General features: G+C 41.5%; 1 protein-coding gene across 2 annotated transcripts in view; it reads right to left on the bottom strand.

Annotated features, from left to right (window-relative positions):
• Nucleotides 1-13,178, bottom strand: part of plcd4a (phospholipase C, delta 4a) — a 59,276-nt gene that overhangs the window by 31,452 nt on the left and 14,646 nt on the right. For both annotated transcript variants that reach the window (XM_085450008.1, XM_085450007.1), the window contains exons 5-7: nucleotides 11,443-11,674; nucleotides 11,096-11,297; nucleotides 3,056-3,200 (exon numbers count right to left, since the gene is read on the bottom strand). In XM_085450008.1, coding sequence (XP_085306134.1) covers nucleotides 3,056-3,200; nucleotides 11,096-11,297; nucleotides 11,443-11,674 — 579 coding nt within the window. The remainder of the gene's footprint in view (nucleotides 1-3,055; nucleotides 3,201-11,095; nucleotides 11,298-11,442; nucleotides 11,675-13,178) is intronic.

A 13,178-nucleotide genomic window follows, 5' to 3' on the forward strand; every position in this document is an offset into this window, starting at 1 on the left:
ATTCAGGTCAGGACTTTGACTAGGCTACTCCAATATCTTCATTTGTTTTTCTTAAGCCATTCAGGTAGATTTGCTTGTCCATTTTGAATCCAGAGCCAAACCCAAGTGCACATTAGCTTCAGGTCACAAACAGATGGATGGACATTCTCCTTCAGGATGTTTTGCTACACAGCAGAATTCATGGTTCCATTTACCACAGCAGGTTTTCCAGGTCCTGAGGCAGGGAAACAGCCCCAGACCAACACACTACCACCACCATATTTTACTGTTGGTATGATGTTCCTTTTCTGACAATGTGTTTACAGCTGTGTTACTTTTATGCCAGATGTAATGGGGCACATGCCTTCCAATAAGTTCAACTTTTCTTCTCGTTATTCCTCAGAATATTTTCCCAGAAGTCTTGGGCATCATCAAGATGTTTTCTGGGAAACCTGAGACTAGCCTTTAAGTTCCTTTTGCTCAGCAGTGGTTTTTGTCTTGGAACTCTGTGTCAAGGTCTGGCTGTGTGGCAGCCAGGATGAGGACCCAAATGCAGGACTCTGGAGACAAAACCTGAACTTAAGCAGCTTTATTGCCGATAACTACAAACTAAAAATACAAAACACTAAACTCTTGGCATAGTAGCTAGACACTAGAAAGCAAAGCATGGAGCACACAGCACAGGGGTAACATGACCGGAGGACTACCTGAAGACTGATGATGTGATGAGGAGCAAATACAAACTGAGGACTTAAATACACTGGATAACGAGAGGATGGGCAACAGGTGGTAACACAGGTCATAACAGACAGAGGAGACAAAGGAAGAAATATAAGGAGAGTAACATGGGAACAGGTAAGGGAGACGAAACAGAGACATGGCTAAGAAACAAAGAGAGAGGGAGCGAGAGACACAACAGGCCAGGGAGACTAAGGAGTAAAGACAGAACACAGAGACAAAGACTGTGGGAAATGAGAACAAGACTGACATACACAGGAAACAAAGGGAAAGGAAAACACTCAGGGAACTAGACCAGAACCACAAGGGATAAACACAATCAGAAAATCTCAAACACATAAGAAAACTGAACTAGGAAATATAAGTTACCCTAGGAATACGACAATAATGAATAACCAAGATTCAAAAGTCTTCAAATGCAAAACACTGGGTCAAAACCCAGGACCATGACACTCTGCCATGCATGCCATTTTTGCTCAGTCTCTTTCTTATGGTGGAGTCATGAACACTGACCTTAACTGAGGCAGCTGAGGCCTTGTTTGGATGTTGTTCTGGGGTCTTTGTGACCTCTTCGCCATTTGTGGACAATGGCTCTCACTGTGGTTCACTGTACTCCCACAGCTTTAAAAATGGCCTTATAAGGCCATAATAAAGCCATATAATGGTTTTCCAGACTGAGAGATCTCCATAAATGTGTTTCATATTAATTCCTGAATTTCCTTGGATCACAGCATGATGTCTGGCTTTTAAAGGTTCTATTGGTCTACCCCACTTTGTCAGGCAGGTCCTGTATAGTGATTTCTTGAATAAGAACAGGTGTTGGCAGTAATCAGGTCTGCGTAGAGAAACTGAACTCAGCTCTCCAAAGATGTCAGTTTATGTTAAAACGAGGGAGGGTCAGTCATTTTCACACAGGGCCACGCAGATTTGTTTTCTTTCCTTTTAATAATAAACACCCTCATTTAGAAACTACAGTTTGTGTGTACTTGTGTTATCTTTATCTAAAATTTAAATTTACTTGATTATCTAAAACATTTAAATATGACAAGCATGTAAAAAAATTGGAAATCAGGAATTGGAAAGACACTTTTTCACACCACTGTATGATAACAGAAAACTTAAATGTCTGCACATCATCTCGGGTTGTGCCTGACTGGCTGTAAGACCAGCAGATGGATGGGCAATATTGAGTTTCCAACAAATATGAAATTTGGAATTAGATTCCTTTCATGTCAATTCAACAACCCATGCGTATAGAATTCAGCAGCCTTGCATACAAAGAAGCCATCATGCCTGGGACAGTGTCTGCTTTGCACACGCTGCTATACTCTTAGGCTCTCACAGATAGCTCTCTGCACCTTCTGCTTGTATGAATAAACTTACTTGTGACTGTCTGGAGGCAGAGCCCAAAGGAAGACGAGGTCTAATATGATTGGCCACTATGATAGACATTTCAGGTTACATTAAACTGAATTATACTGTGGCAGCAACAGAAACCATCTTTTAAACTGTATTTGTTTACAATTTGAAAAATGAGATTTGCCAAATGAACTATTAACAATTATTGTTTGCTGTGCAGTAGTGGAAATACTGACAACTGTCACTGGGTTACTTTACTGTTGAAGAAATATTTTAAACCAGAGGCTTCTAAGGCAAGTTCTGAAGCCACTGCACTGCTGTCCCATTAATCTGTTATACAGTATAACATACAGTGGCTTGAAAAGTATTCGGCCCCCTTGAACTTTTCCCACATGTTGTCACATTACAGCCACAAACATGAATCAGTTTTATTGGAATTCCAGGTGAAAGACCAACACAAAGTGGTGCACACGTGAGAAGTGGAACGAAAATCAGACATGATTCCAAACATTTTTACAAATAAATAACTGCAAAGTGGGGTGTGCGCCAGTGATTGTGGAGTGGCTCCCACAGACAGCCCACTGCAGCCTCTTAATGGGTTCAGAGTCACCATGGGTTACATTCTCCATGTAGCTTACTGTGCAGCTCTCTCTTTCAGCACGGAGGGATGTCTCTCTAATATCCAAAGGACAGGGAGGTAATGAATATTAGTAAGGAGTAAAGCCATGTGAGTGGTCTGGAGTAAAGGGCCTCACATGTGCCATTACAGGTCATCTGCTTTAAAGGTGTGAGTAGATGTTTCTTCAGCCAGGACACATGGGGGTGTGATATCCTATACTAAATACATTGTACGTTGTTCTGTTTCTCAGGGAGCAGAGGTTTTAGGCAAAGCATTCTGCTTAAGCTGTAGGACAGCTATCAACCGAAACACTGCTATTCCCTTATAAAAGTGTAAAATAACCCACTCAGGTGATCCTACCTTGAAGGCATAGTTTCCAACTGCACTAACCACATCCTTGAAAAGTATCTTGGAGGTGAAAGTGTGTCCATGATATACAATGGGCTCTCCATTGGCACCATCCCAGCAGTCTACTTCAACACATCGGCAGCCACGATTCAGAGCCCTGAAGAACAAGGACAAATACAATCTTTCCTTTATTATTGATTCTGTTCTGGTTCACAGAAAGGTAAAAAATACAATGGCCATGAATATATCCTTCATCTTCTTCTTCTTCTTCTTCCTTCGATTGCTCCTACAGTGGATCATCTGCCTCCGTGTCACTTTATTTTTAGTATCCTCCACTGTCACACCAACCCTTTATATGTCCGTCACTACATCCCTGAACTTCCTCTGAGGTCTTCCTGTGTTCCCCCTTCCAAGCAGATCCATAATCATAATCCTTTGTCTAATATATCCACCATCTCTCCTCTGCACAAACCATTTCAACCTTGCTTCTCTAACTTTGTCTCCAAACTCCTCTACATGAACTATCCCTCTAATACACTCATTTTTTTAAAATGAAAATGTTATCATTGTCAACTCTGCCACCTCCGGCTTACCATCCTGTCTTTTTGTCAGTGCCACTTTTTCCAAACCATACATCACAGTCTGTCTCACTATGATCTTGTACACCTTCCCTTTCACTCTTGCTGCTATCCCTGTGTCACACATCATCCCTAACACTTCTCTCCACCCAGACAACCCTGCCTACACTCACTTGACCCCGTCTGCCTTTTATTCACACATTCTGGATTCTGGATTGCTTCTACTGACTTTCTGACAGGATCCTGTGTGAAAAAATCATTGCAACCCCCTGTTATAACTTAAATTAATGGTGGTGTATTATATCTTTGGAAAGCCGAGTTCAATTTCTCTAGCCACACCGAGACCTGATTACTGCCACCACCTGTTCTCAATCAAGAAATCACTTAAATAGGATCTGTCTGACAAAGTAGAGTATGCCAAAAGATCCTCAAAATCTAGTACAGCGATGAAGATGTTAGAAAGACCCAAGAGAAACATCCAAAGACCCGAATGCCTCGCTTGGTTGAGGTCAGTGTTCGTGACTCCACCATGAGAAAGAGATCCTTCATGACAGAGTTCAAAAACCACTGCTGAGCAAAAGGAGCACAAAGACTCATCTCAGTTATGCCTGAAAATATCTTGATGATCCCCAAGTCCTTTGGGAATATACTCTGAGCTGACGAGACAAAAGTTTAACTTTTTGGAAGGTGTGTGTCCCATATCGACATCCAGTGTAAAAGTAACACAGCATTTCAGAAAATGAACATCATACCAACAGTAAAATATGGTGGTGGTAGTGTGTTGGTCTGGGGCTCTTTTGCTGCCTGCCAGGACCTGGAAAACCTGCTGTGGTAAATGGAACTCACTCCACGGTTGATTACATGGTCCACTATTGTAGCTCTGATGTCATCAGTAATTCTATTTCTTACTTTTCTTACCCTTCCTCTTCCCCCTCCTCATCCTTGTCCTTGTCCTCTAACTTCACCTCCTTGTCCTTGTCGTCCTCTTCGTCCTACTTCTTCACCTCCACGTCCTCTTCCTCGGCCTCCTCTAATTCTCACTCTTCTCACTCTTCCTGCTCCCTCCATTGTACTCCACACGCACAGCTTACCTGTAGCTTATTTATAGTGCGTAGGCTGATTGCAAAGTGAACTAATTATCTAACACAGTTTTCACATGAGACAGTGTGCCAGACAGTTGGCAAAATACTGTAAATAACAGCCATAAATGTGTATAGTTTTGCTAGGAGTGTGTTGATCATTTGGAAGCTGAGTGCAAAGCAGTGTTTGTGCTTTTAGTTTTGCAAACTCAGTGAGTGGTTTTGCTATAAGTATTAATAGTTTTAGGAATTGTGCTATAAGAATCACAGTTAGGGTTTAAGCATTCAGAAAAAACTGTATTGCTTCAATCTTAAATATGATCAACCTATCTCTAATAATCAGCTATGTACCACAGGCCTTCAAGCTGGCTGTAGTTAAACCTTTACTCAAAAAGCATCTCTAGACCCAGCAGTCTTAGCTAATTATAGGCCAATCTCCAACCTTCCTTTCATATCAAACATCCTTGAAAGAGTAGTTGTCAAACAGCTAACAGATCATCTGCAGAGGAATGGCTTATTTGAAGAGTTTCAGCCAGCCTGAGGTTAATTATGGAGTTCCACAGGGTTCAGGACCAATCCTATTTACATTATACATGCTTCCCTTAGGCAGCATCATTAGAAGACATACATTTACAGCTCGCAAGCTACTGTAGCCAAACCCAGGCAAATATCCCAGAATGCATTTTGTCCAAAACTTAAACAAGGCAGTTGCGGAGGAACGCAGAGTGGCGGAGTTTGAAATATTACTCTTTCTGGGTCACAAAATACATTTTTAAGATATTTTCACGTCAAATCCCCTGATGAAAAATGTTCTGTTCTTATTTAAACAGCTGACTTTGAATTTAATCTAACACTAAAAAGAAATATTTAAATTAAGGAGGAAACATTTTCATAATATCTTATCTTAATGACCTTGTAGTACCATATCACCCTATTAGAGCACTTCGCTCTCGCTCTGCAGGCCTACTTGTTGTTCCTAGAGTATTTAAAAGTAGAATGGGAGGCAGAGCCTTCAGTTTTCAGGCCCCTCTTCTGTGGAACCAGCTTCCAGTTTGGATTCAGGAGACAGACACTATCTCTGCTTTCAAGATTAGGCTTCAAACTTTCCTTTTTGCTAAAGCATATAGTTAGGGCTGGACCAGGTGACCCTGGATCCTCCCTTAGTTATGCTGCAATAGACGTAGGCTGCCGGGGGATTCCCATGATGCATTGAGTTTTTCCTTTCCAGTCACCTTTCTCACTCACTATGTGTTAACAGACCTCTCTGCATTGAATCATATCTGTTATTAACCTCTGTCTCTCTTCCACAGCATGTCTTTATCCTGTCTTCCTTCTCTCACCCCAACCAATCACAGCAGATGGCCCCGCCCCTCCCTGAGCCTGGTTCTGCTGGAGGTTTCTTCCTGTTAAAAGGGAGTTTTTCCTTCCCACTGTCGCCAAAGTGCTGCTCATAGGGGGTCATATGATTGTTGGGTTTTTCTCTGTATCTATTAGTGTACGATCTACTGTGCAATATAAAACACCTTTAGGTGACTGTTGCTGTGATTTGGCGCTATATAAATAAAATTGAATTGAATATTAATTTCCAAACTAAGACTATTAGCAAATCTTTCATGGTATCCCTTGTGTTATTCTAATATTTTCATTGATACATTTAATGGATGAGAAATAATCACTTAAAAATAATATGATGTCAAGGCCCTCTCTTTATTTTATTAAACTCAGCGGAGTATAGTGATAAGAATGTTTTCCAGTTAGAAAAGCTAGTCAACTGTGGGCACGAGTGAGTGCCCACAGTTGCAAAAATGAGTTTTTACCAGCTATGCCAAATTTCCAAGGCAAAGCCCTATATTCCACATTAAGACTTTGAAAAGCTTATCCACGCCTTCATTAGTTCTAGATTGGACTATTGCAACTCGCTATATTTCGGCCTCCAATTCTCTCTCCTCCAACACTTGCAATTAGTTCAAAATGCCGCAGCACACCTCTTAACTGGCTCCAGAAGGCATGATCACATCACCCCTGTTCTAGCCAATCTACACTGGCTCCCCATCAAATACCATATCGTTTTTAAAATCCTTTTGTATACTTTTAGAATTTTAAATAACCTGGCACCAAGTTACCTAACTGACCTCATCGACTTGTATAGCCCCATAAGAGCATTTAGATCCTCTAACCAACTGCTCTTAGTGCAACCAAGGCTCCGCCGAAAGACTAGAGTTAGACTTAAATCGCGCTTAAAAACTCACTTGTTTAATCTAGCCTTTTAAGCACATTAGTTCGGACTTCCACCTGGTCTGCATTTGTGCTACATAACTGTAACTGTTTTTGTTGTCTTTTGTTGTAACCTGCATTCCGGCACTTGTGTGAAGCACTTTTGTGGACACTGGTCCTTTTTAAATGTGCTATAGAAATAAACATTGATTGATTGATTGATTGATTGATTGATTGATTGATTGATTGATTGATTGATTGAGAATAAAATTCTGAAATCAATTAAATCATTGTCTACTTACTTTTAAAATTTAGAATTTTACATTTAAATTTAAAAAGTAGACGTGGGAAGCATTAAGCCACTTTGCTCTGTTTTAAGTGTCGTAATAAGAATTGAATTGAATTGCCCTTTATTTCCATTGCACATGTAAAATTAAATTATGGGTGCTCCACACCAACTGTGGATAAATAAAATATAAATAGTAAGACAGCAGGTATAATTAACAAACAGGAGAAATATATACAATCTAGACGAACCTATTAAAAACAATAGAAAAGGAACACGTTGGAGAAAAGGTTGCAAAGTGCTTGAAAGTAGAGCAAAGGACTTGGTCTGAGTAGAGTCTGTGTGTGATTGGCCTTAGTGATGAGAGTTACTCAGACCATGGCTCATATTGATGAGGTGGGTGGGCAGGGGTGGGTTTTGCGAGGAAAGTGTTTGCTGATAGTGTTTGACCCCTGTGTACCAAACACCATAGCAGTAGGAGAGAACGCTTTCCATTGAGGAGTCGTAGAAGGCCAGTTGCATCTTCCAGTACAGGTTATTCTCCCTGAGGACACAGAGGAAGTGAATCCGCTGCTGGGCCTTCTTTACCGGGGCGATGGTGTTTGTGAAGCCATTCTCCATTTGTAAGGTGGGGAGTGGACCTGCCTGTGCCTCCCAAAGTTCATGATAAGTTGTTTCAGGTCCTCCCTGGACGACCTGCTTGTGGTGTGCTTGTGTGCTCTCTCCCTTTTTTTCTTCTCCCCGCCCTCTGGGTCTGCTTCTGGGAGAGTGAGAGTGTGGCGACCCCTGACCCGGAAGTGTCTCCGCTCAGCAGCCAACACACCTGTACCTAATCTTCAACCCAGCTGTCACTAATCAGCCCCCATTTTGGGCTGAGGTAACGGTGTGTCCGGATGGCAGTCGACGCTGGTTTGTACTCGTAAGTAAAGTGTGCTCGTTATTGGTGATGTAGCTTTAGCTGGTTAACCTGCTCATCTGTTGTTGTTGCTTGTCTTTTAGGAGGAAAAGTACAGGGAGGAGGGTTGGAGAGAAGAAGCTTGCTAGGATTACCACTGGGGAGACTCACCTGCACCACTACTGGGAATTTGGAGAAAAGCACTGTTGGACTATTGCACTTCTTTTCATGTTTAAGACTGTTTTTTTGGGACTGTAAATAAACTCACTGTCTGCTTTGCATCCAGAACTTCACGACTGAGTCTGTATTTCCCATTACCCGTGATAGGATGTTCAGTTTTCGGTTATTTTCTGAGCACCAAGGGGACAAGTTCTCCAACAGAAACCTGGACTCTCCGTAGCAAGTGTCCAGTTACCAAGACCCTCTGAAGGTCTACTAGAAGATGTGGCCTGGCTCAAAAATGAACAGCTACAAGAAGAAGTGCCCTCCATGGAGAAGGAGACAAGAAGCCAAGATCAAGCCATAATGGAGGGAAGTTAGCCAACTATCGGAGCTGTAGAAAGGTGCGATGATAAAAGAGGTACCTAAAAAGTGCTGTTCATAACTGAAGCCTTGGAAACTCCCAACCAAAGACTCACAGCCTTGGCCAGCTGCTTAAAGAGGTATGCCAGAGAGAAAAAAAAACAAGCTGAACTCCACTGAACCACCCAAGGAGTACTCTTAGTGGCAGAGCACACTTAAAGACAGCACACTTAAAGGAAAGAGGAACAATTTTTTTGACTGACCAACGCGTTTCGGCTTGTGGCCTTCATCAGGGTCATAGTAACACATACAGGGAGTGCAGAATTATTAGGCAAATGAGTATTTTGTCCACATCATCCTCTTCATGCATGTTGTCTTACTCCAAGCTGTATAGGCTCGAAAGCCTACTACCAATTAAGCATATTAGGTGATGTGCATCTCTGTAATGAGAAGGGGTGTGGTCTAATGACATCAACACCCTATATCAGGTGTGCATAATTATTAGGCAACGTCCTTTCCTTTGGCAAAATGGGTCAAAAGAAGGACTTAACAGGCTCAGAAAAGTCAAAAATAGTGAGATATCTTGCAGAGGGATGCAGCAGTCTCAAAATTGCAAAGCTTCTGAAGCGTGATCATCGAACAATCAAGCGTTTCATTCAAAATAGTCAACAGGGTCGCAAGAAGCGTGTGGAAAAACCAAGGAGCAAAATAACTGCCCATGAACTGAGAAAAGTCAAGCGTGCAGCTGCCAAGATGCCACTTGCCACCAGTTTGGCCATATTTCAGAGCTGTAACATCACTGGAGTGCCCAAAAGCACAAGGTGTGCAATACTCAGAGACATGGCCAAGGGAAGAAAGGCTGAAAGATGACCACCACTGAACAAGACATACAAGCTGAAACGTCAAGACTGGGCCAAGAAATATCTCAAGACTGGTTTTTCTAAGGTTTTATGGACTGATGAAATGAGAGTGAGTCTTGATGGGCCAGATGGATGGGCCCGTGGCTGGATTGGTAAAGGGCAGAGAGCTCCAGTCCCACTCAGACGCCAGCAAGGTGGAGGTGGAGTACTGGTTTGGGCTGGTATCATCAAAGATGAGCTTGTGGGGCCTTTTCGGGTTGAGGATGGAGTCAAGCTCAACTCCCAGTCCTACTGCCAGTTTCTGGAAGACACCTTCTTCAAGCAGTGGTACAGGAAGAAGTCTGCATCCTTCAAGAAAAACATGATTTTCATGCAGGACAATGCTCCATCACACGCGTCTAAGCACTCCACAGCGTGGCTGGCAAGAAAGGGTATAAAAGAAGAAAAACTAATGACATGGCCTCCTTGTTCACCTGATCTGAACCCCATTGAGAACCTGTGGTCCATCATCAAATGTGAGATTTACAAGGAGGGAAAACAGTACACCTCTCTGAACAGTGTCTGGGAGGCTGTGGTTGCTGCTGCACGCAATGTTGATGGTGAACAGATCAAAACACTGACAGAATCCATGGATGGCAGGCTTTTGAGTGTCCTTGCAAAGAAAGGTGGCTATATTGGTCGCTGATTTGTTTTTGTTTTGTTTTTGAATGTCAGAAATGTATATTTGTGAATGTGGAGATGTTATATTGGTTTCACTGGTAAAAATAAATAATTGAAATGGGTATATATTTGTTTTTTGTTAAGTTGCCTAATAATTATGCACAGTAATAGTCACCTGCACACACAGATATCCCCCTAAAACAGCTAAAACTAAAAACAAACTAAAAACTACTTCCAAAAACATTCAGCTTTGATATTAATGAGTTTTTTGGGTTCATTGAGAACATGGTTGTTGTTCAATAATAACATTATTCCTCAAAAATACAACTTGCCTAATAATTCTGCACTCCCTGTAGTAGAAGTGTGCTTCAGAAAACAGAAAAAAATTCAAATGAACCAATCACATCTTCATAGATAAATCAGCTGATATATAACAGGTTGGTATTGGTTAATTGGTTAAGTCATGCCCAAGTAAATACTGGCCTAGATCATTAATGATGAAGACGGGGGGGAGGAGACATAATCCCCACCTGTCTTAAAATAATACATGCATGAAATACATAAGAAGAATATTACAAATATACAAAAATGATTACAAAGGAAAGCATTTAATTATTAATGATCTAGTCCAGTATTTACTTGTGCGTGACTTAAGCAAACCAAAATGATCAAAATTGATGATAATCCAACTTTGGACTACGAATACGTACTGATAAATCTCAACCTGATGAATTAGCTGTGAGCAACCATGTTTTGGCTTACTGTGCAATTTTACAAACCCCTACTCTTTCAAGGTACTACTCTCTAGAAGTATCTCTGGACAAGCAAGCATATTGCAGACACGCTTGTTAGAAGGAGTGGTTCACTAGCTACCCCAGCTCTTCATGTGCAACATATTTTAGAATAATGTTGGGGTGAATTTGATCAAAGCATGGTAATTTTAAGCCAGTACTGCTACCTGATGTATCCCTCCACACTGCTTTGTCCTCTGAGCTGGTCCTCCATCAGGTAGGTGTTGTGGGACGATGAGATGAAATAATGACAGAGTGGCTGAGTCATGTCCTGAAAGATCCCCCTCTGCTGTGGGTTAAAAATGGAGCCTTCAGCTGAGCCGAGGTACATCAAAAAGCCATCAAATGTCATGGCATTCATGCGCTTGGCTGGAATGACAGTAAGATGGTGTCAATGGTGTAATGTGCTAACTGTACCATAAAATCTCATGAGGGAATAGACTGATCCTAATGTCATAAAAATTATATTCAAACAAAACATCAAGATGCAGTGTATTCTTTACAATGTGTGCACCTTTGTCCGAGGGTTCATAGCACTCAATGAGCTGCTTAGCATGCAGTTGGATATCATCCCCCTCAAGCTGTTCCTCTCTAAGGAAGTCCTCCAGGTTGCTTTGGGATAGCTTCTGACCATCAACAGAGTATTCCTGAAATACCTTCAGTACATCCTCTCGCTGAGTCAACATCTTGTAGAAGAGCACAAACTCATCATTCTCCAGGGTACCTGATTGGGACTTATCAGCCATCTGAGACAAGAGGCAAAAAATGTGTACTGTAGCCAGGTGGACAGATGCATCAAAGTGTAAGATCTTGTTGAGAAATAAATATATATTCTTAATGCTTATTTGCTGATTAGATTGTTTTATGAGAGGCCCAAACTTCAGTGTAAAACTAGGTCGCAGGCTGACAGGAAACTGCATGCTTTTGCAAAAATAGGAGCTGCAGGCCGAAAGTGAAACTAAGTAGAGTGTTTGATCGAAACTTAAAGTGTGTGTGACGTCTAGATGAAGTATATGTAATGGGGAAGTCTTTAGGACCCAGGGGACCCAATGGAGGGTATAAAAGAGGAAGTAGCAGCAGGTGCTCTTCATTTCCACTGACGAGCGGCTGTGAACAATGGTTGTGTGAGTAGGTGAAAAGCCTGAGAAGTTTTAATTGTCTGCTACACAAACAGTTGTTGTAAACCTCTACAGCAGAGGTTCGAGGTACAGGCTGTTTTTCTTTTAGTGTTTTTTTTTTTTTAAATTTGTTGAAATGTATTTGATGTTTATTGTATTTTATGTTTTAGTAGTGATTTTTACAAGATAAGCCAAGATAAGCCAGGTGTGCAGCAAACACAGTTGTCTGCTGGAGGTATGTTAACTTAATATATTTGACATTAAAAAAAGTATATTGATGCACTATAATCTAATTTATATTGTATTGCCTCCTGCAGGGCAGGCTGCACATGTGAATTTGTCGCTGTTTTTTTTTTCCCTCCTTCTCCTTGTTGTTGTGTTTTTGGTTTTGGTAGGGTCACCTTTTAAAACTGTTTTTTTTATGCCGGGTTTGTTTTTATTTCTACTGGGCTGGTGCAATATTAGTCGGGCAATGTGCAATCCCTGAGTGGGACTCTTACCTTAGGGGAATTAGGATCTTTAGAGGTGCTCTGTGTGGATTTGCAGTGAATAAGTTTTTATTAAGAGTGATTTTTAGTGCCACCGATTATTGCCTGAACTAGCACTTAGTGCATGCGATAAGTGTTCTGTTGGGCTCGTATTTATTTGGGGTGGATTTGTTTCTTTTAAAGCAACGAGCATCTGGGACCGCCAAGGGAGAGCAAGCCCTCAGGTGATAGTTGCATTGCTGGCAGGTTGCACCAATAACACTATCTTGTGGTCGTTAGTGACCTTTTTACCATTTTGATGTTTTAGGCCTTTTGCAAACCCTTTGTGTTCTTTTAAAATAATAAATTTTAACATATCTGACTGATATTGACCCTCTTGTCCTGTTTATTCTGGGCTCGTTCCTGTGAGAGCTTTGGGCCTGAAAGTTTGCACAAGTAGTATAGAGGCCCTTAGCGGTTACTCGGTGGCTTTCGCTCGCTACATTAATTGGCGTTGCCGACAGGATCCAGGTCATATCACTTACGGTGTTTGGTTTTTATTTTAGTGTGGCCCTGTTTATTTTAGTAAGAGTGTTAGAGGAGAGGAGGAAAAACAGTGACATCTTCTACGGAGCGGAAGCCAACGGTTGGGCTGCTGCGGGGAT

Source organism: Copadichromis virginalis, linkage group LG23 (genome assembly GCF_057382275.1).
Source record: "Copadichromis virginalis isolate Kocher_CV1m ecotype Utaka linkage group LG23, C_Virginalis_male_GT1.1, whole genome shotgun sequence".
Classification (NCBI taxonomy): Eukaryota; Metazoa; Chordata; class Actinopteri; order Cichliformes; family Cichlidae; genus Copadichromis; species Copadichromis virginalis.